This window comes from Stegostoma tigrinum, chromosome 9 (genome assembly GCF_030684315.1).
Source record: "Stegostoma tigrinum isolate sSteTig4 chromosome 9, sSteTig4.hap1, whole genome shotgun sequence".
Lineage (NCBI taxonomy): Eukaryota > Metazoa > Chordata > Chondrichthyes > Orectolobiformes > Stegostomatidae > Stegostoma > Stegostoma tigrinum.
The window spans coordinates 47008116-47034550 of record NC_081362.1 but is presented as its reverse complement, the minus strand read 5'-3'; the positions used below and the strand labels follow the sequence as shown (position 1 = coordinate 47034550).

Sequence of the window (26435 nt, the reverse complement as noted above, 5' to 3'; positions counted from 1 at the left end):
TGTTTGAGAAGGTGACCAAGCATATGGATGAGGGAAGGGCAGTTGACGTGGTGTATATGGACTTCAGTAAACTTTTGAGAAGGTTCCACATGGTCGGCTATTGGAGAAAATGCGGAGGCATGGAATTGAGGGAGATTTAGCAGTTTGGATTAGAAACCGGCTTTCTGTAAGAAAAATGGAAATAGTCAGCCTGGAGTCCGGTTACTAGTGGTGTGCCTCAAGGATCTGTTTTGGAACCACTGTTGTTTGTCATTTTTATAAATGACTTGGACGCAGGCATAGGTGGATGGGTCAATAAGTTTGCAGATGACACTAAAGTCGGTGGGGTGGTGGACAGTGTGGAAGAATGTTGCAGGTTGCAGGGAGACTTGGATAAACTGCAGAATTGGGCTGAAAGGTGGCAAATGGAGTTCATTGCAGATAAATGTGAGGTGATTCACTTTGGGAAGAATAATAGGAAGGCAGAATACTGGATCAATGGAAAGATTCTTGATAGTGTGGATGTGCAAAGGGATCTTGGTGTCCATGTATATAGATCCCTGAAAGCTGCCACCCAGGTTTACAGTGCTGTTAAGAAGGCATACGGTGTGTTAGATTTTATTGGTAGAGGGATTGAGTAATGGAGCCATGATGTCATGCTGCAACTGTACAAAACACTAGTGCGGCCTCACTTGGAATATTGCATACAGTTCCAGTCGCCCCATTACAGGAAGGATGTGGAAGCATTGGAAAAGGTGCAGAGGAGGTTTACCTGGATGTTGCCTGGTCCGGAGCGAAGGTCTTATGAGGAAAGGCTGAGGGACTTGGGTCTGTTCTCATTGGAGAGAAGAAGGCCAAGAAGGGATATATAGAGACATACAAGATGATCAGAGGATTAGATAGGGTGGACAGTGAGAATCTTTTTCCTAGGATGATGACGTTGGCTTGTACGAGGGGGCATAACTGCAAATTGAGGGGTATTAGGTTCAAGACAGATGTCAGAGGCAGGTTCTTTACTCAGAGAATGGTAAGGGCGTGGAATGCCCTGCCTGCTAATGTAGTTAACTCAGCCACATTAGGGGCATTTAAACAGTCCTTGGATAAGCATATGGATGATGATGGGATAGTGTAGGGGGATGGGCTTAGATTAGTTCAGAGGTTGGCGCAACATCGAGGGCCGAAGGGCCTGTTGTGCGCTGTATTGTTCTGTGTTCTATGATCTTAATGAAGGGGACAGGCTTAAGGAGCCAAATTGCCTTCTCTGCTCCAATTTCTTATATTCTTACCTTTAAGTGGCCATCGTTTATTTTAGTTACCTGCTCCCTTTCATATAATAGTAAGATTTGTTTTTATATTCCTTATTAATTTTGAGGCAATAAAACACTTTTGGAATATAGTACACATAGTCTATAACATTATAACATAATGTAGCATAAAGTACTAATGCCACAAGCCTGTATTTGACACTGTCTGGAAGTGATTCTATTAATCTAGAGATCCTTATCCTTACTTTATTGTGTAACTATTGAAACTTTCTTTGTAGGATCCCAATTTTACTTCTTTTTGGGTCCAACACAAATCACACCTGTTTCTCTTGCCTTTCAAAAACCTTATGTCAATACTGTCCTTTGTTCTGGTATGTCTACTAACTATAAACAGAATATTTCAGTAATATTTAAATATCGGAAAATTCCAAGCATTGGAATTCACTCCAGAAATAACCAAAAAAAGGCATGGTAATTAAACAACAACTACTACTGCTACTATTAGGCACCAACAAATATTGTTCTCGAATACCTGAGTCTGAGTTGTTTATTCACCATGTCTAGCACTTCCCATTGTTGCATTTTCTGATTAATTTCTTGGATTATATTAATTTTGACTTGGACTGGTACATATTTAGTTTCTTTTGCAAATTTTAAGTCCTTGAGTTTCTTTTCTAGTTTCCTCAGGTGTTTACATAGATCCTCCACATTTGTAGATTCCTGCAATGTCAAACCTATTACAGAAACAGTACAAAAGAAAACACAGTTTGAAGCACTGTACTGCAGTTGCTTCCTGTTCACATGTAAAGTCTTGCCTACAGAATGCAGAGCCCAGAATTATTCCATTTATGATAGGAAGGACATAAATGACAAGTAAATTGACATGTTGACAAAACTATAAATATTGTAAATGAGGCATATTGATATTTGGCACAGAAATTTTAAACTGCAGATTTCTAACAATACAAACAAAGTATGAGGTTTAAACTAAACTGTAGGAAACAGTGATAGCTCCACATTTCAACAGTCAAAAGCAGCACATTCTATAATCAGGACTATTCAGCATATGTCTAATTCTTCATGTCTGACTCTTTCAAACTCGATAACTGCAATGTGGAAAGAATAAGCAAAAATTCCTCACAAGATGGTATAGAAAACTAAAGGGACAATCACTCCTGTGCATCTCCAAGCTATCCTTTCCTGTCATTTGTAAGGTCCTGGAATCAGGCTGCCTTCTTGGTTATGGCTGGTGTAGGGTTTGATGGATTCAAACAAGGACAATCGAATTACATAATTCAATAACCATTTAAATGTAAAAAAAATTTTTGCCAAGTGTTCACTTATCCAATATTAAACAATTAAGACATACCAAAGATAAAAAGATATTTCAAAATGTTTAGACAAATTTCAGACCTGGAATACTTGTAATATGAAAGATATCTTCCTGTGGTGGTAAAGTCTCCTCTGTTTGCTCCTTTTGAACATGTCTTGAATTTCTTACTGCCTGCAGCTGAGCTTCTAATCCAGCAGTATTTTGTTTAATGAGATCAATTCTGTTAAAAGAATGTCCATTATCTAATGAAATAATAAAGAACTTACATTTATATGGCACTTAACTTCATCTCAGGTTAACAAAAAGTGCATTGCAAACCACAAAAGTTACTTTTATGAGGATCAGTGAAGAATATTTAATACATTTTTTATTTGCCAGAGTCCTTAAATGACCACTACTCATTTCTCAGGGTGATTTGCTATCAGGTACCTCCAAAGGTGGGCACACAAAATTTGTGCTCTAATTATTCCACCCTTTTCAAGTGTGTTGCACAGCTAAGAGCCAAAACAATCACAGATGAAAATTAGAGGTTGATTTTCCTTTTTCTGCCAAAGTCCAGCATTCATACACTTTTGTGAAGACTGGAGTATGGAATCATAACATCTTTTAGGCAAGTGATTTTCCATCTCTTCTCATCTTAATAGCGATCTTTTATTTTGAAATATTGTCCTTTTCTCTAGATACACTCCATGAGGGAAACCATCCTCTGAGCATCTACCCTGTCAAACCAATTCAGAATCTTTTATATTTCAAGAAGGTCAGATCTCTTTCTTCTAAACTGAAATGGGTATAGGCCCAATCGTAACCTTTTTCCATAAACAAACTTCTTCATGCTAAGAGTTAACTTAGTGAATCCTTTGTGGACTACTTCCAAAGTGACTTTCCACTTGACTGAACATACGTCAGCTGGAAATTGAGTTATCAGCTGGCTGCCGAGAATGGGGGATAATTACATAAAATGTGGAGGCACATTTCAGAAATCTGAGGAATGAGACATAGAAACAAAACAATGAATGTTATATGACCACCAGATGTAAAACAAAAATCAGCATTTTGAAGACACACTTCAGATGCCTGGACATGTCTGGAGACAACTTCAGTAAGCATAAGCCAGCATTCCCAGAATAGCCCAGATAGGCTGTGTTGTGCATAACATTGCGTAGTAGCAAAATCTGAATAATGAGGGCGAACAAAGGACACAGACTCTTTGGTTGATTCCGAGGGTGAAGAAAACAAGAAGCAGAACTAGTAAAAGGCAATGGGAGATGTTGACAATGCATTACCAGAGGTCCACAGTGTTGCCTGGGGTTGCCCTCGTTACAGAGCGGTTCACTTCAACCACCAAGAGTCTTGAAATGTGCCCTGCTGAGAACAGTCTCATTATAAGGGCAGAAACATGGAGTAAGCAGTAAGATGAAACAAACTGCGTAGCATGCTACATCATCATAGCCATCCCATTTTCTGGCTTATAAAATGGGGACGATTCCAGATCAGGTGCCGGTGCAAACAGTGGCCCTCTTTGTCATCCCAGAACACCCTCCCAAAGGAGCATCACTGCGACTTGTTTCAAAGGATGTGAAGTCAGACTTAAGATCTATGACTGTTAATGTCAATAACTATGCAGTTTTATCCATGTTCACGTTAGTTGTAGGAATAATTTGCAGCAAATGTCAGAATTCTATGTCAAGTTTTCCGTTAATTAGGATGCAAAGCTAGTTTTCCCATCCTTATCACTGCCCGTCCTGGCATGCATAACTTCCTATGAATGCTTCCGTATTGCAAATGCAACTACATAATTGGAATGCTTTCAAAATTATTACCATTAATTAGGTCTTTACATGTTCTGTTTATAAAATTGATGTGACATCACAGCTTCCCTTGATAATTAGCTTTTACACAATCCGGTGATAAAACAATATAATTAGTCTGCCATCTATGGGTGCTCAATAGGTACTTGGGCATTGTCGGTCTTTTTCTTCTTCCTACAACAGAAAAACTGCAAATACCAGGAGATATCCATGTGCGAACCCAATGTTGACACCTGTGGCAAAAAAAATGATTGCGCCACTTGAAATAACTCTTCAGAGGCTGGCATCCCAACACCAATCACCCTTTATTTAATCTTTGACCACAGTACAGCTTCTTCTTAGTCATACAATAGGAGGACCCAATATCCCTGATATGCCCCCTTTTATGTCAGCCAGATCTCCCTGATTGGACCAGATTAACAGCCCCAAACAGAAAACTCACATTCTATGAAGTCCAGACCTTGTTGCAATCACTACACCACTGTATATTATTTCATATGTGGAATAAAAGCAACAAAGCTGCAAATAGCCTGAAAATGTTCTTAGCTGTGAGAATACAAGATTCTGAAATGTACTTATTTTTCAATGACTCTGAATATCTGATTTCAATATGAAGGTCCACAAATTAGTGCTATGGAGTAGGAATACTGAGAGATTAAGGACTGCATATTACACTGAGATCAGCTTCTTGTATCCCAACATAAATTTTGGAGGCAAGTTATTTCCACTGGTTAGCTTGTTGTGCTTTATCAAGCAATGGCCCATTAATTAGTCTGATGTGGATCATCCATCCCTATCCAGGAGACTGTTCTGTCTCATAAAGGTGGTAGAAGAGCTACCACGGGCTACAGGAAGCCCAAGGATATATGCCAAGATCTCACTGGGTCCAGGCCACCAGATCCCATGAAGTGGAAGGAGCGGACATGTTGGACATGGGCAGACAAAACTGTCAGAGTGGGGGCTTCCAACTGACACACTAGGGCTGTATAAGAGTCTATCCATTTCACTGACCAGAAACTATACAGTTAAACCTGCCAGGCAATACTGGGAACAGGTTCTTCCTAACTGCATTTGATAAGGTTCCCCAGGGTAGGCTCATTCAGAAGGTAAGGAGGCATGGGATTCAGGGAAATTTGGCAGTCTGGATAAAAAAACTGGCTGTCCAATAGAAGACAGAGGGTGGTAGCAGATGGAAAGTGTTCAGCCTGGAGCTCAGTGACCAGTGGTGTTCCGCCATGATATGTTTTGGGACCTTTCCTCTTCACGATCTTTCTCAATGACTTGGATGAGAAAGTAAAAGGGTGGGTTAGTAAGTTTGCCGATGACGTGGAGGTTGATGGAGTTGCGGACAGGGTGGAGGGCTGTTGTAGGTTGCAATGGGACATTGACAGGATGCAGAGCTGGGTAAAGAAGTGTCAGATGGAATTCAACCCAGAAAAGTGAATCATTTTGGAAGGCTGATTTTGAATGTAGAATACAGGGTTAATGGCAGGATTCTTCGCAGTGTGGAGGAACAAAGGCATCTTGAGGTCCACGTCTATAGATCCCTCAAAGTTGCTACCCAAGTTGACAGGGTTGTAAAGAAGGTGTATGGTGTGTTGGTTTTCACTGGCATGGGAATTGAGTTTAAGAGCTGCAAGGTTATGCTGCAGCTCTATAAAACCCTGGTTAGACCACACTTGGAATATTGTATTCAGTTCTGGTTGCCTCATTCTAGGAAACTTTAGAGAGGGTGCAGAGGACATATACCAGGATGCTGCCTAGACTGGAGGTTAGGTCCTTTGAGGAATGGTTGAGGGGGCTAGGAATTTTCTCATCGGAGCAAAGAAGGATGAGAGGTGATTTTATAGAGGCATACAAGATAATGAAAGGCATAGATACAGTGAATACCTAGAGACTTTTTCCCAGGACGGAAATGACTATTACGAGGGAGCATAATTTTAAGGTGATTGGAGGAAGTGAGATGTCTGAGGTAGGTTCTTTACACTAAGAGTGATGGGCGTGCGGAATGCGGTGCCAGCAGTGGTAGTGGAGTCAGACACTTCACAGACTTTTAAGCGACTCTTGAATAGGCGCATGGATGATAGTAAAATGTAGCGTATGCAGGGTAGTTTGATCTTAGTAGGATAATAGGTTGGCGCAACATCATGGGCCGAAGGACCCGTACTGTGCTGTACTGTTCTATGTAACTGCCTATTAATCATAACAGCAACTTCTTCACGTCATTGGGCCAAAATATTTTGTTTATTTTGACAGATTTATGAACTACTCAGAGGATCGTGTATTTTTAAATGGATTGAAGTAGATAGTTTATGTTTGCAAAATTATGAGATGTTCATGTTATTATAGAGCTTGCAAGTTTTATCTATTCAGTCTATATTAGGGGAATAGGTAGTATGAGGAGGTGAATGGAGGGTTATAGAGTGCAGGGTTATGGGTAACCAGGGCTTAAGGGAGAGTTGCAGTGGTGAGAGGGAAATGGGGTGGGAGGAGTGACAGGACTGGTGAGGTGCCCTCATAATTTTCTCCAGGAGATGGACCTTTTAACCTGTTCACCTTGTCATCAGCTTATTTCTTTCTCAAACCTGCCACAGAAGCTGGCAGGCCTGACTCCAGCCTACTCCTGACACCTCAGCATGAAAATAGCTTTGTCAGGCGCTGCTGGATAGGAGGTGGAATTGTGACTTAGGGAATCTCATGACTCTCAATTCTTGCCTCTAAGATGAAAGCTCCTTCGACTTGGCTAAAGGGCTATAATTGGGTCTGACTGTTTGCTCCAACACGAAAGCTGTGGGCTTAGTTTGGGAGAACTCCATCAGCATGAGGCAGACAAGCATATAGCACTCTCTGTGTGCACAGTCTACATTCAACAGCAGTATCTAAGCCTCATACAAACTCCAGTATTGGCTATCATTCATGAATGGCAGGATCCCAGAGGCCACATTCCAACAGCAGCATTAGTCCTGTCAGCTCCTGAACATTAGACTGAACTGATTTTTTATATATATACTTCTTTGTGGTCCAGGCTGTTATGGCAGCCTAGACGCCTCCAAGAAACTCACATTGGGAGACCAGTACACCTCTCAGCATTACAACACTGGGTCCTGTCTTAAGCTCTAGAAAGAAATTTCCAGATTGGGAAGGTTTCATACCCTCTGAGTGCCATTTGCCTCATAAAAGACAGGTGGTTTCACCCCTCACAAGGCTCATGAAATCTGTGAAATGAGCAGGTCTTAGACACCTGATTGCACTATCTTTCCTGTATGTTGCTATATATGATCTCCATCAGATTTACAGCAGGACATGGTAAAATCCACATGTAATTTCAAGACTGTAACATTTCTATATTCTCTGCTTATGTTTTGTAATTAGTTACATGTATTAATTGAAAGCTTTATAAGTTTTACAATTGTTCACAAATTGACCATGTTAAACCATTTTAAAATATCTTTTCCAGTTGCCTCAAGAATTAAGAAAGTGTAATCAAAGACAGCATTATGTCCCTATATGATCAATGTCACTACCTAATTTTTTTGGAACACTAAATTGTTCTCACAAGATGACTGACAAGCGGTGACAAGATCTCTGCTAAAGATTCTTTTCCTACTTGTTTCGAAGCTGCGTGGCTCTTTTTTTGTAAGCCAAGTAAGTCATTGGTTCGAAGGCCATTGATTTCACCTTCCTCTGTAGAAACAGAGAATCTTCTTTCCCTTTACGTAAAATATTGATGTTTTCTTCATACTCTTTTTTGATGGATGTGAGGATATATTTGTATGCTGTTGCATTCTCAATGACCTGTGAAATGAAACAAATCTGTATTTAACTTGAACAGAACATGTTCATATACATATACCTATTTGTTGTACTTTGTGTTAAATTCATTGTATGACCAATGTTTCTGAAATTATGTTTCCCTGCATGATATGGGTAGATTTTCTACATTGGGTACTCTCTGTAATTTTAATGCAAATTGTTTCCATTATGAAAGGCTTTCTCTTTCTCAGCCCAACACACCTCCAACTCTTCTCAAACTTACTTGTATTATACAACGTGCAAAATCTGCCACAAATCAACAAAATTGATTAACATTTTATAATGTCTTCAATAAAATTTTGCTTAAAATTTGATATATTTAATATTGGTAACTCTATAACATTAGCTTTCTACTTCTGTAAATTTGTCACAAGGTGTATTATCAACCCGCCTACTAAGTAACCCAATTATAAACTGCTGAAGAGATAGTAGGAACTGCAGATGCTGGAGAATCTGAGATAACAAGGTGTAGAGCTGGATGAACACAGCAGACCAAGCAGCATCAGTGGAGCAGGAAGGCTGACTGGACAGGAAGGTTTCTGAAGAAGGGTCTAGACCCGAAACATCAGCCTTATCGCTCCTCTGATGCTGCTTGGCCTGCTGTGTTCATCCAGATCTACACCTTGTTATCTCCTATAAACTGCTCAAGATGGCTTTAAAGAAACACAGCACTTTTGTTTTTGCTTAGAATGGAGTTTAGGATTCACTTAGTATTTTTATCCAAGAAGTATCTACTTGTATTCTTAGCTTTAGTTTTCAGATGCAGTTTAGTTTTGAGATGCAGCTCATAGGCGTGCAAATAAAATGCAGAAACCTCCCAAAAGTGATTAATTCTGTTTGGAGGTATGGCCAGTTTTGTAAGTAGGATGTTTCTGGTCCAATGTTTTCAAAACAAATAAAAGCATTAGCAAACATTTGAGAGATGCTGAACATCATTTGTGTTTAAAATTTCATAATCTCATTTGCCTGGTATGACAGAAGTACATCAGGAGGAAGTACATCAGAACACCAGTAGTGAATGATAAAAAGGAGCTTTTAAAAGTTCCTGAGCTTTAAAAATTGCCCACAAAGCTTACAGGCTTCAGAGAATAGATTCCCCTATTCCAATTTAGTTTTCAAACCAGGCCATTTGGGAACAGTGATGCGGTCAAGCAGGTGAACAGCTAATCGGACTGAAGATTTCTCACAGTCAGCATACCAAGAAGTAAAAAAAGAAGGCTTATAATGTAAATTCTAGTAATAATATCACAGAATATCACAAATAAACTTTGAAAATAAATTTAAAATGTCTTTATTATTTTTAAAATGTCATGGTGATTCTGTCATGAAATTGAAGGAATGTCATTCCAAACTGAGAAAATTTCCAGGCCTTTAAAGACTTCTTTTTTCCACCTTTCGACTGACAAATGGGTGAAGCTACTGCTTTAAATGAAGGATACTGGAAGAACATGTTGCAGTTTTTAAAAATTAGTTACTGGAACTCAATGTTACTTTCTTCAAGGAATGGGAGTAGGAGGGATGTTAGACACTTTGATTACATTTCTGTGTGTGTCCAGTAGCTTTCAATCAACTAATTATGGTGAGCTCAGGAGGGCTCAGCAGAGTAACAACCACATGATTGCAACTACAGCCCTGTATGTAGAAAATACGAGTAGAAATCTCTAGTCTGCAAAAAGAAAGCAGCTCAATCTCGCTCCTCATCCTGTGTTGAGAAGTAACGTAAAAACTCCCTGTAGCTGTTCACACTCACCATGTTAATGTAAACTTTTATCTCTACAAAAAGTCAGTTGAAAGGAAAAAGGGAAAAGCTACAGCAAACTCTGTTTTAACTGGCACCTTATTGACTAGCAATCTTGATAAACCAGCAAAAATTATATATTTCAAATTTGTGCTGTGGTGTCCGAGTACTTATGCTTTAAATAAAATGTGATGTGTACACCCCCTGCATTGCATTTCTGTTACTTACCATGTGTTTTTACATTGATTTTAGAAGATGTGTTAGGTTTTTTTTAGAGCTGTTAATGGTCAGGGTTTACTATGGGTATGCATACCCCAAGACTGTCCAGAATATTTGATCAACCAGCACACTCTGGTCCCATAGGCTTAATTCACACACGGGATGAGGGCATCCCATCTCCAATTGCTCAGATGGCAGTTAAGCATCAACTTCAATGCTGTGGGTCAGGAGTTACTTGTAGATTTCTTTCCCTAAAGGACATGAGTGAACTAGACGGATATTTCCAACAATCGGCAATGGATTCATGGTCATCATTTAGAGTCTTAATTCCAGAGTCTTTTTTGATTTGAATTAAAATTCCACCATCTGATGGGATTTGATGCTTTGATCTCTGGGTTAAGAGTGCAGTGATAATGCCGTCGGGCTGTTGCCTTCCTTTATGTCAGTTCATAAAAAGTTTGCTGTACCTTCAGAGACTCTAAAAGAGGCAAACTTTCACCCAGGTAATGCAAGTCAGTATTGGTGTGCAATTAACCTTGTCTCATCAGCAAAGAAACAAAAGGCAACAGAAGGAATCAAAGAAAACAATCAATTGCTGTGGTCCAGATTGGTGCTATCAAAACGTTTCTCCCTTGTTTTCCCCAAAGCCGTGCCCCCTTTATACTTAAACAACCCTGTCTTGTCTCTTTGTATGTCTATCTGCTGTTATGCATGTGGGAATTGCACAAATAGACAGAGTCTAAGTTATAGAGTTGCAAGTTAGAAATTCATGTTTCTTTCTTGGCATTAGTTAATAACATTTTGATAACAATTATATTATTTTCTTGTTGATGAAAATTCTGGTGAGCATGTTCTTTTAACCCAAATTAGACTTTCTGGACAATTCGGTCATTTAATCAAATTTTACATTTGTCGCAAGTCCAGGAAATGTGGAACTTGCTCTCCAGCACAGTGATCAAAGCAAGGTCTTGATGAAACTGAGCTGAAGACTGGTGGAACAAGAACCATCTTCTTTTGTGCTAGGCATGACCCAAGCAGTGCAGAGTTTTCTCCATGATTCTTATTGACTCTAATTTTGCTAGGGCTCTTTGAAACTACACTTGGTCAAGTGCAGCCTGGATGTCCCCTCAGCTGTTCTGTCCATGTTTGAATGATGGTTTGCAACAACATCAAGAACTGACAGGACCTGGTGGAACCCAAACTGGTCTGTTCAACCCTTTGATCCTGAATTACACAGCAGGAGGTAACTGCTAAGCAAGTGCAACTTGATAGCACTAATGATGACATCATTAATTACTTTATGCTCATGAGACGAGCTTTGGGATAGTAATTGACCACTGCTATAGAACAAACCTGAGCAATTTTTCACATTGGTGGGTAGATTATACTGTTACAGCTATACTGAAAACAGCTTGGCTAAGGCTGCAGCACATTCTGGAGCACAAGTCTTAGAACATTTGCTGGAATATTGTCAGAGCCAACAGATTTTGCAGCATCCAGTGCCTCCAGTCATTTCTTGATATCATGTAGAGTGAATCAGATTGGCTAAAATCTGACATCTGTGAGGAGGCCAAGATAAATCTTCAACTCAGCACTTTTGGCTGAAGATTGGTGCAAATGCTTTAGCCTTTCTTTTTTGCACTGATGTGTCCGTCCCAGTCAATGAGGATAGGGCTTTAGCCTTTATTTCCTGCACTAACATGCTTGACCCAGTCAATGAGGATAGGGCGTTTGTGGAAACACCTCTTTCAGTGAATTGTTTAATTTACCATCACCATTTATAACTGGATGTGGCAGGACTGCAGAGCTTAAATCTGATCCGTTGATTGTGGAATTGGTTAGATCTGTCTATGTTATAGTATACTATTTGGTATGTGAGTAGTCCTGCTTCATAGCTTCACCAGGTTGATGCCTCATACTTAGGTGTGTCTGGCACTGATCTCCTGCACTCTTAGGTTGATCCCCTGGTTCAATGGTAATGGTAGAGTCAGAGAATATGCTAGGCCATGAGGCTGCAGATTGTGTTAGAGTCAAATTCTGCTGCTGCTAATGGTCCACAGTGCCTCATGTCAGCCCAGTTTTCAGAATCGAGTCCTAGACTCATACAGTAGAGAAACAGACCCTCCGATCCAACACCCACGCACAGACCAGGCATCCCAGTTGGACCGAGTCCCATTTCTAGCATTTGGCCTGTATCCCTCCAAACCGTTCCTATTTCTATACCGTCCAGATTAAATGTCTTAAATGTTTGTGACTGACTTGTATTTCCCTCCACCACTTCCTCTGGCAGCTTGTTACATACAGGCACCATCCTCTGAGTGAAAACGTTACCCCTCGGGCCCTTTTTAAATGCTTACCTTCTCACCTTAAACAAATGCCCTTAGTTTTGGACTCCCCCACTGTAGGAAAAAGGCTGTTCACCTTATCCATGCCCCTCATGATTTTGTGAATCTCTATAAGATCACACCTCAGTCTCTGATGCTTCAGGGAAAAAAAGCCCCAGCCTATTCAGCTTCTCCATATAACTTAAACCCTCCAGTCCTGGCAAAGGCCTTATAAATCTTATCTGCACCCTCTCAAGTGTAACAGCACATTCCTGTAGCAGGGTGACCAGAGCTGTACACAGTATTCCAAAAGTGGCCTGGTCAATGTCTTGTACAACTGCAACATGACGTCCCAACTCCCATACCCAACTCCTGACCAATAAAGGCAAGCGTACCAAACTCCATCTTCACCACCCTGCCTAGCTGCAATTCAGATTTCAAGGAACTATGCACCTGTACCCCTAGGTTTCTTTATTCAGAGCTGCTAGATCTATTCAAAATCAGTACAGTGATAGTGTCAATGAATACGATTTAGGATATTCTTGATGTGAAAATGGGGCTTTGTCTCTACAATGACTGCACAGTGGTCACTCTTACCAATACGGTCATGGAAAGATGCACCTGTGGCAGATAGATTGACGAGGAAGAGGTTAAGTATGTTTTTCCTCTTATTGGTTCCCTTATCACCCACCAACAAATCAGTTTAGTATCAGTGATAATGGGAACTGCAGATGCTAGAGAATCCAAGATAATGAAATGTGAGGCTGGATGAACACAGCAGGCCCAGCAGCATCTCAGGAGCACAAAAGCTGACGTATCAGGCCTAGACCCTTCATCAGAGAGGGGGATGGGGTGGGGGTTCTGGAATAAATAGGGAGAAAGGGGGAGGCGGACCGAAGATGGAGAGAAAAGAAGATAGGTGGAGAGGAGAGTATAGCTGGGGAGGTGGGGAGGGGATAGGTCAGTCCAGGGAAGATGGACAGTTCAAGGAGGTGGGATGAGGTTAGTAGGTAGGAGATGGAGGTACGGCTTGGGGTGGGAGGAAGGGATGGGTGAGAGGAAGAACAGGTTAGGGAGGCAGAGACAGCTTGGACTGGTTTTGGGATGCAGTGGGTGGAGGGGAAGAGCTGGGCTGGTTGTGTGGTGCAGTGGGGGGAGGGGACAAACTGGGCTGGTTTTGGGATGCGGTGGGGGAAGGGGAGATTTTGAAACTGGTGAAGTCCACATTGATACCATTGGGCTGCAGGGTTCCCAAGCGGAATATGAGTTGCTGTTCCTGCAACCTTCGGGTGGCATCATTGTGGCACTGCAGGAGGCCCATGATGGACACGTCATCAAAAGAATGGGAGGGGGAGTGGAAATGGTTTGCAACTGGGAGGTGCAGTTGTTTATTGCGAACCGAGCGGAGGTGTTCTGCAAAGCGGTCCCCAAGCCTCCGCTTGGTTTCCCCGATGTAGAGGTAGCCACACGCGGTACAGTGGATGCAGTATACCACATTGGCAGATGTGCAGGTGAACCTCTGCTTAATGTGGAAAGTCATCTTGGGGCCTGGGATGGGGGTGAGGGAGGAGGTGTGGGGGCAAGTGTAGCATTTCCTGTGGTTGCAGAGGAAGGTGCCGGGTGTGGTGGGGTTGGAGGGCAGTGTGGAGCGAACAAGGGAGTCACAGAGAGAGTGGTCTCTCCGGAAAGCAGACAAGGGTGGGGATTGAAAAATGTCTTGGGTGGTGGGGTCGGATTGTAGATGGCGGAAGTGAGGAAGATGATGCGTTGTATCCGGAGGTTGGTGGGGTGGTGTGTGAGAACGAGGGGGATCCTCTTTGGGTGGTTGTGACGGAGGCGGGGTGTGACGGATATGTTGCGGGAAATGCGGGAGACGCGGTCAAGGGCGTTCTCGACCACTGTGGGGGGAAAGTTGCGGTCCTGGAAGAACTTGGACATCTGGGATGTGCGGGAGTGGAATGCCTCATCCTGGGAGCAAATGCGGCGGAGGCGGAGGAATTGGGAATAGGGGATGGAATTTTTGCAGGAGGGTGGGTGGAAGGAGGTGTATTCTAGGTAGCTGTGGGAGTCGGTGGGCTTGAAATGGACGTCAGTTACAAGTTGGTTGCCTGAGATGGAGACTGAGAGGTTCAGGAAGGTGAGGAATGTGCTGGAGATGGCCCGGGTGAACTGACGGTTGGGGTGGAAGGTGTTGGTGAAGTCGATGAATCAGTTTAGAAGCTATGTCCTTTGGGACTCAACCAACTCAGTCAGTGGTTGCACTGTTCAGTCACTGTTAGTGGTTAACATTGAAATCCCCTGCTCAGATTACATTCTGCACCCTTGCCATCTTTCTTGCGTCTTCCAAGTGGCATTCAATATGAAGGAGAACTGATTCAGTCGCTAAGGGGTGGGGTGCCACTTCCCAGCTTGCAGTGTTTGAAGTGGTGCGCAGTTGGGTTCTAAATATGGCACCAGCAGCATATGTGCCAGAAGGCCCCAGCAGCAATGAGTGTTTTCATTCCTCCTGCTGCGTATTTTGGGATCAAAGGGTTGAACAGACCAGTTGCATAATTAATGGTGTGAAAAATGGAAGATTGACTGACAGAAGTTGCTCCGCTCATAGCAAATTGTATGCCATGAATCTCACGATAAAACACTAACTGCACATGGGAAGGTTCCACCCTTGCAATTTGAGGTGAATCCCGAATGGGCCAATAAGACTATTCAATCAAGGTAGCCGCTTTGGCCGATGTCATCAAATCTGGCCCAGGCTGAATTCAAAACAGGGGTTCAACTCTATCAGCTATTTTTTGTGGTTGTATCCTTGTTCCATACAAAGCTAACAGATGATAACAGTCATTTATACGTTCCTAGTTGTGGTGGAAGATAAACGACCTGACAGTGCATGAGCCACTGAATATTGCAGTTTCTTTTATGTTTTATATGTGAACCCTTGGCAGATGTTTAAGAGGCAGCATCACTGTGATGCCAGTAATGTTTCATTGTTTGCTACAATAATTTTACAGATATCGCCTGCATAAGGCTTCTGGCGGTGAAGCCTGGCATGCAACTTCCTGTATTGCAATTCTGTGCAGTGGAAGTGCTACAATTCTAAATCATACTCCCAGCAGCTTGAAGTGTAAAGTAGACAGCAATATAAATGATGGCACAGAAAATCATTCATCCTCTTATGGAACTGGATCCAGCTTCTCCTGAGCTATTCATGAGCAATGACCCCCTCAGTCACCTCTGCCCAGGTTGCCTTTATTGCCTTTCATAGACAAAAGAATTTCCCTTCGTCCACAAGCACCTCTGATATTTCATGGGGATGATAGCAAAGGTTGAATGATACTCCTGTGTTGCAGATAACGAAGTGCTGTATATGTACCTCATATATATGGTGCCCAGATGTTGGCAGCCTGCTGGACATCTTGCCTATAGAGTTTGCTGTCTTACACACACACGCAAATGTAGTAAGCTGGGAAGAACATAGGTGCAGCGAAAAATCCACTCGTCCCCGGAATAACTCAGAAATCCTGACTTGAAAGGAATATCATTTATTGTTGAACACCAAATAAGAGCCACTACATGTGCATACGCAGGCTTGTCCCAGTCTGGGGCAAACACAGTTCTGTAGACCTATCCCAGTATTGCTTTATTATTTTTTACTCCTGGGTCTGCTTTTGTTTTGTGTGTTTTTTAAACTACTGTCCACCTTCGGTAAAAGCACCAGTGTAGCCAATTCAAGATCAAAGTGCAAAGCCTATTAAGGGCAATGCAAATGGGTCTGCTTTATAAGGTGCTCAGGTGATGAGTTAGAGCTGCATAGGTCACAGCTGTTACCAAGATAACTCAAAGGAAGATTAATTAGTGATTTCCCTGTGAGCCTTGAAGGGGTTATCGTAGCCCCCAAGTGAAGTACTTCATATTTTTTAGGTTCACCACGATACTTAGCCTCAGAAGAGAAAATTGCACAAATTTTTTTTTCATATTTCTGCCATTTTCTTTTTTGTATGATTATTTTGCCTATCTCAGCTTTTAGGGGGACCAACATTTACTTAAGCTAGATTCTCTTTTTTTACACATTTGTAAAACTTCTCACAATCTGTTTTTATACTCCTAGCTAGTTTACTATCATTCAATAAAAACTGAAAGATTACAGATACGGTAAATCAGGAACAAAAACAGAAGTTGCTGGACATGTCAGCAGGTCTGGCAGCATCTGTAAAGAAAAAAAAAATCAGAGTTAACCTTTTGGGTCTGGTGACCTGGAGTTCTGAGGAAGGGTCACTGGACTCAAAATGTTAACTCTGATTTTTTTCTTCACAGGATGCTGCCAGACCTGGTGAGCATTTCCAAAAACTTCTGTTTTTGTTATTATCATTCATTTTTTTTCTCCCTATTCATCAACATTTTGGTGGGTCTTTACTGGTTTCAAAAACAGTCAGGCTTATTACTATTTTTTGCAAAATGAAAAAATGAAAAGTGCCTACTTTTCTCCTATCTTCCTTCTTCTTAAGCAAACCTCTGGGATAAAAGGATGATTTACATCCAATCCAGTTTTATGGGTAATGAGATAGCTGATAAATTCGCTGCATGATTTACAAATTATGCCAGTTGGGCATAGACGATGCTTGGAGAGTTAGAACACAAGTTGTTTAGAAGTTTCAACGCTCATTCCAACATTGTTGCTGTATTCCTCCATACCTACACGATTAGATTTCTATTAAGTTTAAGATTCTTATTCAGATTTGTACTTCGTAAAATTCAAACTTAATCTGATATCCAACTGTATCATGATCACTATTTCCCAGCTTGTGTTTGTTATCAGATTACTAATTAGTACAGCTCATGCTTTATCCTTTGTTGTTTCACAAAATATTGGCCTGGATTTTCCAAAGACTATATAATCTATCAAAGCACAAATGCTTGTTGCATGTCCAGACACTGAGGAATCCAGAACATAGCAAACTCCAAGGGAATTGCCTGGGAAACTGAAGATTCCAAAGGACAATTCCCTACATGTAGAACCTGCTGACAGGACCATTTCAATTGTAGAATTTGGAGGGTTAGGTAAATAACTGCTTATGGAAAAGTTTGACTATTAAAAATATAGTCGAACACACAAATAGCTAATAAACTGACCCCCAAATTACCACACACCTGTCCAATTACACCTCTGCTAGACCTCTCACACCCACATCCTGTTACCCCATTGTATGCTGGGACCTGAACACCACCGAAAAACATCTGCCATAAGACCCAGTAGCCACCATTACCCCAGTGACCCAACAACCTTCTCCAGGAGTTGTTGGCCACTGATGGAGTGTTCTTGATGCTGCCAAAAAGGTCGATAATCAATCTTCCCCTAATTGTTATTCCTCATTTATTGTCTCTCTTTTTTATAAATCATTATCATAGATCCCCACAGTGTGAAAACAGTCACTTCGGCCCAACAAATCCACAATGACCCTCAGAGCATCCCACCCAGACCCATCCCTGAACAGTACGGGCAATTTAGCATGGGCAATCCACTTAGCCTACACATCTTTGGACTGTCAGAGGAAACCAGAGCACCGGAGGAAACCCACACAGACAAGGGGAGAAGGTGCAAACTCCACACAGACAGTCGCCCAAGGGTGGAATTGAACCCAGGTTCCTGGAGCTGTGAGCCAGCAGTGCTAACTCTGAACCACAGTGCCTCCATGGCTCTTGGCTGATTACAGAGGGATAGACTACGATTACTTGTATTGGCCTATTCGCTGATGTATATTCCTTTAAAGCGTCCACCCCTTCCTATCCTGAATTTATCCAAATTGTTATATTTCTAGTTCACCTGAACCTGTAAGCTTTAAGCCCTATATCCACAGAGATAATGGGAACTGCAGATGCTGGAGAATCCAAGATAACAAAGTGTGTAGCTGGATGAACACAGCAGGCCAAGCAGCATCTCAGGAGCACAAAAGCTGACGTTTCGGGCCTAGACCCTTCATCAGAGAGGGGGAAGGGGAGAGGGTGCTGGAATAAATAGGGAGAGAGGGGGAGGTGGACCGAAGACGGAGAGAAAAGAAGATAGGTGGAGAAGAGAGTATAGGTGGGGAGGTGGGGAAGTAGGGAGGGGGTAGGTCAGTCCAGGGAAGACGAACAGGTCAAGGAGGCGGGATGAGGTTAGTAGGTAGGTGCGGCTTGAGGTGGGAGGAAGGGATAGGTGAGAGGAAGAACAGGTTAGGAAGGCGGGGACAAGCTGGGCTGGTTTTGGGATGCAGTGGGGGAAGGGCAGATTTTGAAGCTTGTGAAGCCCACATTGATACCATTGGGCTGCAGGGTTCCCAAGCGGAATATGAGTTGCTGTTCCTGCAACCTTCGGGTGGCATCGTTGGGGAATTGCAGGAGGCCCATGATGGACATGTCGTCTAAGGAATGGGAGAGGGAGTTAAAATGGTTTGCGACTGGGAGGTGCAGTAGTTTATTGCGAACCGAGCGGAGGTGTTCTGCAAAGCGGTCCCCAAGCCTCCGCTTGGTTTCCCCGATGTAGAGGAAGCCACACCGGGTACAATGGATACAGTATGCCACATTGGCAGATGTGCAGGTGAACATCTGCTTAATATGGAAAGTCATCTTGGGGCCTGGGATGGGGGTGAGGGAGGAGGTGTGGGGGCAAATGTAGCACTTCCTGAGGTTGCAGGGGAAGGTGCCCGGTGTGGTGGGGTTGGAGGGGAGTGTGGAGCGGACAAGGGAGTCACGGAGCGAGTGGTCTCTCCGGAAGGCAGACAAGGGTGGGGATGGAAAAATGTCTTGGGTGGTGGGGTCGGATGGTAGATGGCGGAAGTGTCGGAGGATGATGCATTGTATCCAGAGGTTGGTGGGGTGGTATGTGAGAACAAGGCGGATCCTCTTAGGGCGGTTGTGGCGGGGCAGGGTGTGAGGCATGTGTTGCGGGAAATGAGGGAGACATGGTCAAGGGCATTCTCGACCACTGTGGGGCGAAAGTTGCGGTTCTTGAAGAACGTGGATATCTGGGATGTGCGGGAGTGGAATGCCTCATCCTGGGAGCAGATGCGGTGGATGCGGAGGAATTGGGAATAGGGGATGGAATTTTTGCAGGAGTATCGGTGGGAGGAGGTGTATTCTAGGTAGCTGTGGCAGTCGGTGGGTTCGAAATGGACATCAGTTACAAGCTGGTTACCTGAGATGGAGGCTGAGAGGTCCAGGAAGGTGAGGGATGTGTTGGAGATGGCCCAGGTGAACTTGTAGACCCCACCACCCAAGATGTTTTTCCATCTTCCATCTTCCCTGGACTGACCTATCCCCTCCCTACCTCCCTACCTATATTCTCCTCTCCACCTATCTTCTTTTATCTCCATCTTCGGTCCACCTCCCCCTCTCTCCCTATTTATTCCATTTAAGAGCGAGAATTATCAGTTAAAAGTTGAAATTGACTTCAAGTCATTCAGTGATAACGGGAACTGCAGATGCTGGAGAATCCGAGATAACAAAGTGTGGAGCTGGATGAACACAGCAGGCCAAGCAGCATCTTAGGAGCACAAAAGCTGACATTTCGAGCCTAGACCCTTCATTCGTTCGGTTCTGATTATATCTGCAAAGATCGGGATTTTAAGATTAAGTGCAATCAACGTACATAGTCAGCCTGTCTTACCTTATCAAACACATTCCTGTAAATAATATACCGCTGCTCATCTGGTCCTTGATCAGGACAGCCCACCTCCCCGGTCTCGGTGTTAACGTGTGTCCGAATGCGGCAAAGGAGGTTTCGGTTAGTGGGAATTGGTGAAATAGCCTGAGGCTTTCCTAGCGATGCTGTTGATGGACCTTCGCCGGCCATTTGAGTTTCCCGGACCCGGCCGCCTCTCCTGATGATCGGGCCGTCGGTCTAGAGCTTGTCGGGAGTGACCCAACCTTTAACACTCACTATTTTCTGTTCCCCGGCTCAACATTTATTTCTGAATCGTGGCAGAGCTTACATCCAAAACATTTCTTTTTGTTTTCCCCCTCTCTAGCCTGACGCTCAGTGCTCACAGCGTGACTCTCACAATCTCCAGGTGGTTGCTAAGGAGTGAATGGACGCACCACATAGTTTTCTGGGAAATGTAGTTTCAAATCCACCTGTCTTTCAAAAAGACTGTTTCTTAATCGCATTTACTTCTGTTCAACAGAAACAAATGTATCCACTTGCAATTTCACCATGGAAAAAGTATTAACTTTAAAGTAAATTTTACACTTACTTCGTTAGTTAACTCCCATAATGCAATGCAACAGGCTGTCTTGATCTTAAAACATATTAGAAACCAAGATATCGATTTCATGCGGAAACACTTGAAATCTACTTTAATACATTTTTAGTGCCTGGAAAAGCTGATGATATTTTGAAAAATTGAAGTGTATCGAAAACGGAATTACTTAGACACCTAAGCCCTGGTGGCAGTTTAGAAAACCCCGTGGCTTGGGTAGAAGGTTCTCTTTTGATGCTGCGCTGTTAGAGGGTGGGAGTGGGTAAGTGTAAGGTCCGGGTTTAACAAATATTTTATGCAGCGTTACCTATTTACAATCTGATTTTGATTTCGATTTCTATCTTTCTGGGTCTCATTTAGGTGGATCGAGGTTTAAAAAAAATGCAGATCTTCGTGAAAACGCTCACGGGAAAAACGATAACCCTCGAGGTAAGGAAGGGGCGGGCAGTCGGCCGAGGCCTCCTTCAGGTCTCGAGTAGAACCAAAACGTGCAAATGCCCCGAGCTGAAAATTAATGTTTAATGTAATGTTGATTTATAAGCTGCATTTAGTATGTACTCAGTATGGAGGTAGTGTGATCTCCAGTTTATGAATCCTAAGGCCTTAAATAGTCATACGTGAAGATTTTCTAAGATAGTGGTGCGAATTTATCGCTCAGTTTGTACATTGAAATAGCTATATATGAGTAATTGAGTTTTGAGGATTAAGAAACGTGGTTTATTGACATTAGGTCTTTTATATCAAATAATAAATTGTTTAATTTGGCATTAAATTGATTGACTTACTCCACTTGGAAATGATTTGTAAGTACATGAGGACCTGTTAATGTTTCAGATTCTCCAATGTTCAGGTTTGGTGTAGTTATGCTAAATTTTTTGCTTTCAATCCTGCTTTCCCATATTCCTTAAAATTAGAAAACACTAAATTTTTAAGTCTATGTGACTGCTTCAGACAACTTATTTTTGCTTCAAAATTGGTGTAGTCCCTTACAAACTAGATCAGTTGATAAGCTTAAACTAGAAAGGTTGGTGCCTTTGACTTATTGATTTTTAAAGTGTCATGGTGAAGCCTGCTTTCTAGCCAGCTTTAATCTATATGCTGAAAGAGAAGACAGGTTTTTTTTTTAAAAAAACTTTAATCTAAATCACTTGGTTTTGTTTTGGTTTGTGACTACCTAAATTGCTAGTGAGCACAAATTGTGCTCAAAGCTGACATTAAAAATTTTTTGGAATCATTTAATAAATAGAACATCTGTATAATTATTAGAACTTTTGTATATTTTTATTCTAGGTTGAACCCTCTGATACTATTGAAAATGTAAAAGCTAAAATTCAGGACAAGGAAGGTATGGAATAGTCTACATTTTAATTTTCATTTTCTTTAAGAAAACTGATCTGTTAGCCTTCCAAGAACGTAACGTGCGGTCAGAGTTTACATACAGTCCAACATCATGATGGAAATCAATTTGCACTTTGCCTAATCATAAGCAGCATCTAAACTGCTTTAAATGGATGGTCATGTTCAATGGAAGTCCAAGAAGAAGTCCATTAACATCCTAACTAGGAAGAGAGTATTTTACGGTGTCTTTTTACATTTACAGTCTTGAGCTTGAGTCCTGAAAGACACTCTTAGCTGCAGTGGGACATTACATTGGGGAGTTTTTCTTTAACATATTCTGAGCGTCATGAACTCTATTTCAGTTGTCACTTTTCACTGTTTGGCAAAGCCCTAGCTGTAAAATGATAAACTCTAAAATGATGCTGGATGATAAAACTATGGTGTCACTGCTGTTTCTTGATTTCTGCCTGGACACTCCGTGGTGATTGTATAGAAAGTGCATATATTTAACCCTTTTGTCCCCCTCTTAAAATAGTGGTATTGTAGATTTTATTTCTAGATACTTACCTTTGAATAGAGAGATTAGAAATCATTGTAGACTGGAGTAAGTGGAACCCGAAATCAGGCCTGCTAGCTCAGCTGAGGACACTACCAATGCACCAATAAGTACCCTCATGGATTGTTTCTCGATATTTTAAATCATTCTGTTCAGATGTGTCTTTTACATATCCTCTAGAGCAGTTGGGACTTGGACCTATGCCTTCTAGCCAGTACCACTGTAGCACAAGAACACTTTGATCAACTAGATTCAGTTGTCTGAAGCAGATGGGACTTGAACCTGGGTCTCCTTGCTCGGGCAGGGACTGTACCGCTGGGCTTGAAGATCCATGAGGTTATGTGTCTGGGTGACTGCAGACCACAACCTTTTTGCTTAACAACTGAACACATTGACAGCGCCATAGAGGCAGATAGCCCTTTGGATTATCTTTCTTTACTTGGAAGTGTTAATTCTCTCAACTAAACGGCTTTTTGCACCACCAAATCACCCATGGTATGATTCCTGTTATCCACCACTAGCAAATCACTTATCTCCAACTTAAAAAGTGACTCCTTTTGGATCATAATCTGAACATAAGTAACTTTTGATCTGCGATAACAAGGTGTAGAGCTGGATGAACACAGCAGGCCAAGCAGAATCAGAGGTGCAGGAAGAAGGGTCTAGGCCTGAAATGTCACCCTTCCTGCTCCTCTGATGCTGCTTGGCCTGCAATGTTCATCCAGCTGTACACCTTGTTATCTCAGATTCTCCAGCATCTGCAGCTTCTATTAACTCTGAAATAACTTGACCTGTGATCCATTTCAGATTCTTGTAAGTCTTGAATTGTATTACATGTAGTAAGTTACTTTGTAAATGCTTGTATATGCAAATATATACAAAATGAGCATGCAGGCCTCAAATTTCAGAGATTAGTAAGTAGGCTATCTGCTTTAGTGTAGTTAAATGTCAGATAAATAGAGCCATGCATGTTTTTAAAATTCCAAAAAACAGTGCTTCTTCATTAACTGAAAGCCAGATTACATGGTTACACACAAACCAACAGAATTTGTAAGCTTTTCCACCTATGCATGACTTCCCACCTAGGCAAAATTTCTGGCAGTTGAAATTGTGTGCAGAAGTAAGGTTCCCCTTTTAGAGGGGGAAGAAATAAAATTGCAAGTTTTAATGTATTGACCAAGATAGCATTGCTTTTCTTTTAACATTCTCTCTGTTCGTATCATGCTTACATAAATTAAGATTTTAGGTTTTTGTCCATTTGTTATATCGTAGAACCTTTGAACAGTATAGCACAGTACAGGCCCTTTGGTCCATGATGTGTTGATTTATCCTACTAAGATCAAACTACCCTGCATATCCTACATTATACTATCATGCATGTGCCTCTCCAGAAGTCACTTAAAAGTCTCAAGTATCTGACTCCACTACCACTGCTGGCAGCGCATTCCACATGCCCACCACTCTTGTGTAAAGAACCTACCTCTGACATTTCCCCTATACCTTCCTCCAATCACCTTAAAATTATACCCCCTTGTAACAGTTATTTCGGCCCTGGGAAAAAGTCTGTGGCTATCCACTCTATCTATACCTCTCATCTTGTACACTTTGGCTTAGCTTGGCATCTTTATTTAGTTCAGATGTGATGCACACTTCTTTTCCTGTAACTTCATTACAGGTATTCCCCCTGATCAGCAGCGACTGATTTTTGCTGGAAAACAGTTGGAGGATGGCCGCACACTCTCTGATTATAACATCCAAAAGGTATATTTACTTAATTTAATTATGTCTGTGAATTTGTGGTTGTGTATGAACCTGCCTGACTTTTTATGCACTAGAACAAGCAGGATTATATGTACTTCATACTTCACACAAACCTAATACTGTTCAATAGGAATCAACTTTGCACCTTGTATTGAGGCTGCGTGGTGGTGCCAAGAAGAGAAAGAAGAAGTCTTACACCACACCAAAGAAAAACCAGCATAAGAGGAAAAAGGTCAAACTTGCTGTCCTTAAATATTACAAGGTAATAGCTTGCATGACCAGATTACTGAGTTGACATGCCTCCTTCATGTTTTGTCACAGGTGGTTTGCTTTCTTTGAAGGTACATCTTGACATTTTTAGAAGTTGTTGATCAAAAGGGACAATGCTGTTTCAGGCAGCTGAAAACTGGTATATTAGATACTGAACATTATGCAGGAAGTGAAATTTTGAAATATTTTGAATTCAGTACAAAAGTTCCAAGGAATGTTGTACAGGCTTTATTCCATGATACAGTGGAAGGAAAGTGATAATCTTACTATCTGCAATTAATGGGTAGAATTAGTCGCCGTGTTAAAAAGGCCTGGCCTCTTTATTAATGCTCTGAAGACAGTAATTGTAAAAATTCAAAATTCCCTAAATTTAAAAAGATTTCAAAACAAGTTGCAAGATGCTCCTGAGTCATTTCAATTAATTGTTTTTTAAAAATTTAAGTGCCAGTGATTTTTACCCGAATTAGATTTTACATTTAATTCGCTGAGGGGTTGCACTACATACAAGAACAATTAGTCTAGGTTCTGATGTAGAATCCTAGCTAGTGGAAACAAATTACTTCACTGAATTTATTCTCTTGAAACACTGCTTGTACAGAAAGAAAATCATTACAGGATCTATTTGTACAATGTTATTCAAAACTATGTTAAAAGTGGCTAATACATGTATTAGCAGCTTTGGCATCTACCATATTACTAAGCACATTGTCTACTTGATGACAAGCATGCTAGCTGTTCATAATAATCAGTACTCAAGGGTGTTTTAAACAGCAATGTGAGGTTCGTTGATCTTCTCACTGTTTTGTTTATTACATGGATAGGTTTTTTGACTTTGAATGAAATTAAACTCATCTTTTTGACTTAGGTCGACGAGCATGGAAAAATCTCTCGCCTGAGGCGTGAATGCCCTTCTGAAGAGTGTGGTGCTGGTGTCTTCATGGCCAGTCACTTCAATAGACAATACTGTGGCAAATGCTGTCTAACATACTGCTACAACAAGAATGAAGATGCATAATTATACACACAAAATAAACTGAATTCTTTGAATTGTGTAGTTTACTCCTTCAGTAAAAGCTGATTTAGTTATTTTTGAAAATGAGTATGAGTTGTGTAGCAGCAAGCCACAAAGTTTCACCTAACTAGCCAAGCTGAATTTTAAGCCTGTGAAGGGTCACCTGTTACCATCCATACAAACTATGTAAATTTGCAATCTTGCATGTCTACACAGCCTCCCAATCTTGGGAGGAATCTTCTGCAAGCAGAAATGGAGGTAATTGATATACTACTTGTAGGGTACCAGAAAGAATTATAATGAATGTTACCGTAAACAACAGTTAGTGTGAATAGTGTAATGCATTTAAGGGGAAGTTAATTAAGTGAGGGAGAAAGGAATGGAAAACCATACTGTCAGAAGAGGGTTGTATGGACCAATGTCCTTGACCACTTGGGTGAACTGAATTGAATTTGGCCATCCTTTTAAAAGCATAAACAGAAATTTAAAGTCAAAATTGCAAAATGTACATATTTTAGATTATCTTGCCAACATATTTAAAGGCTGCAATGTTTTAGTTGGATGGTCAATTGTTCATTAAAAGCTACTTACATGAAACATGATTTTTCTTTTTAAGTAGCAAGTACTCAGTTGAATGCCTCTTCCCTCTACTCTAAGAATTTGAAGATCCTATTTGCAACAATGGCTTATAAACAAAATTTAAACATAACCTGTCTAGATGGGTCATGTAAAGTTGGTGCTGATGTTGCATCTATTTGTGACTCTTGCTTTTTTTTTAACCAACATAT

At 41.5% G+C, this 26435-nt stretch overlaps 2 protein-coding genes across 6 annotated transcripts in view; one reads left to right on the top strand and one right to left on the bottom strand.

Annotated features, from left to right (window-relative positions):
- The window catches only part of LOC125454630 (clathrin heavy chain linker domain-containing protein 1-like), a 53230-nt gene extending 32632 nt beyond the window's left edge, over positions 1-20598 (bottom strand). For 2 of the 5 annotated variants that reach the window (XM_048535605.2, XM_048535604.2), the window contains exons 1-4: positions 20119-20598; positions 7993-8180; positions 2658-2797; positions 1777-1978 (exon numbers count right to left, since the gene is read on the bottom strand). In XM_048535605.2, coding sequence (XP_048391562.1) covers positions 1777-1978; positions 2658-2797; positions 7993-8180; positions 20119-20304 — 716 coding nt within the window. In that variant the 5' untranslated portion in view covers positions 20305-20598. The remainder of the gene's footprint in view (positions 1-1776; positions 1979-2657; positions 2798-7992; positions 8181-20118) is intronic. The other 3 variants (XM_048535602.2, XM_048535603.2, XM_048535606.2) reach the window with 3 other exon arrangements.
- A 311-nt stretch (positions 20599-20909) lies between these two features.
- Positions 20910-25682, top strand: rps27a (ribosomal protein S27a). The gene is made up of 6 exons (XM_048535607.1): positions 20910-20972; positions 21071-21139; positions 22001-22055; positions 24280-24365; positions 24496-24627; positions 25501-25682. Exons 2-6 carry the CDS (start codon positions 21092-21094, stop codon positions 25648-25650), a joined length of 471 nt encoding a protein of 156 aa, XP_048391564.1. The 5' UTR covers positions 20910-20972; positions 21071-21091; the 3' UTR covers positions 25651-25682.
- The last annotated feature ends 753 nt before the right edge of the window (positions 25683-26435 follow it).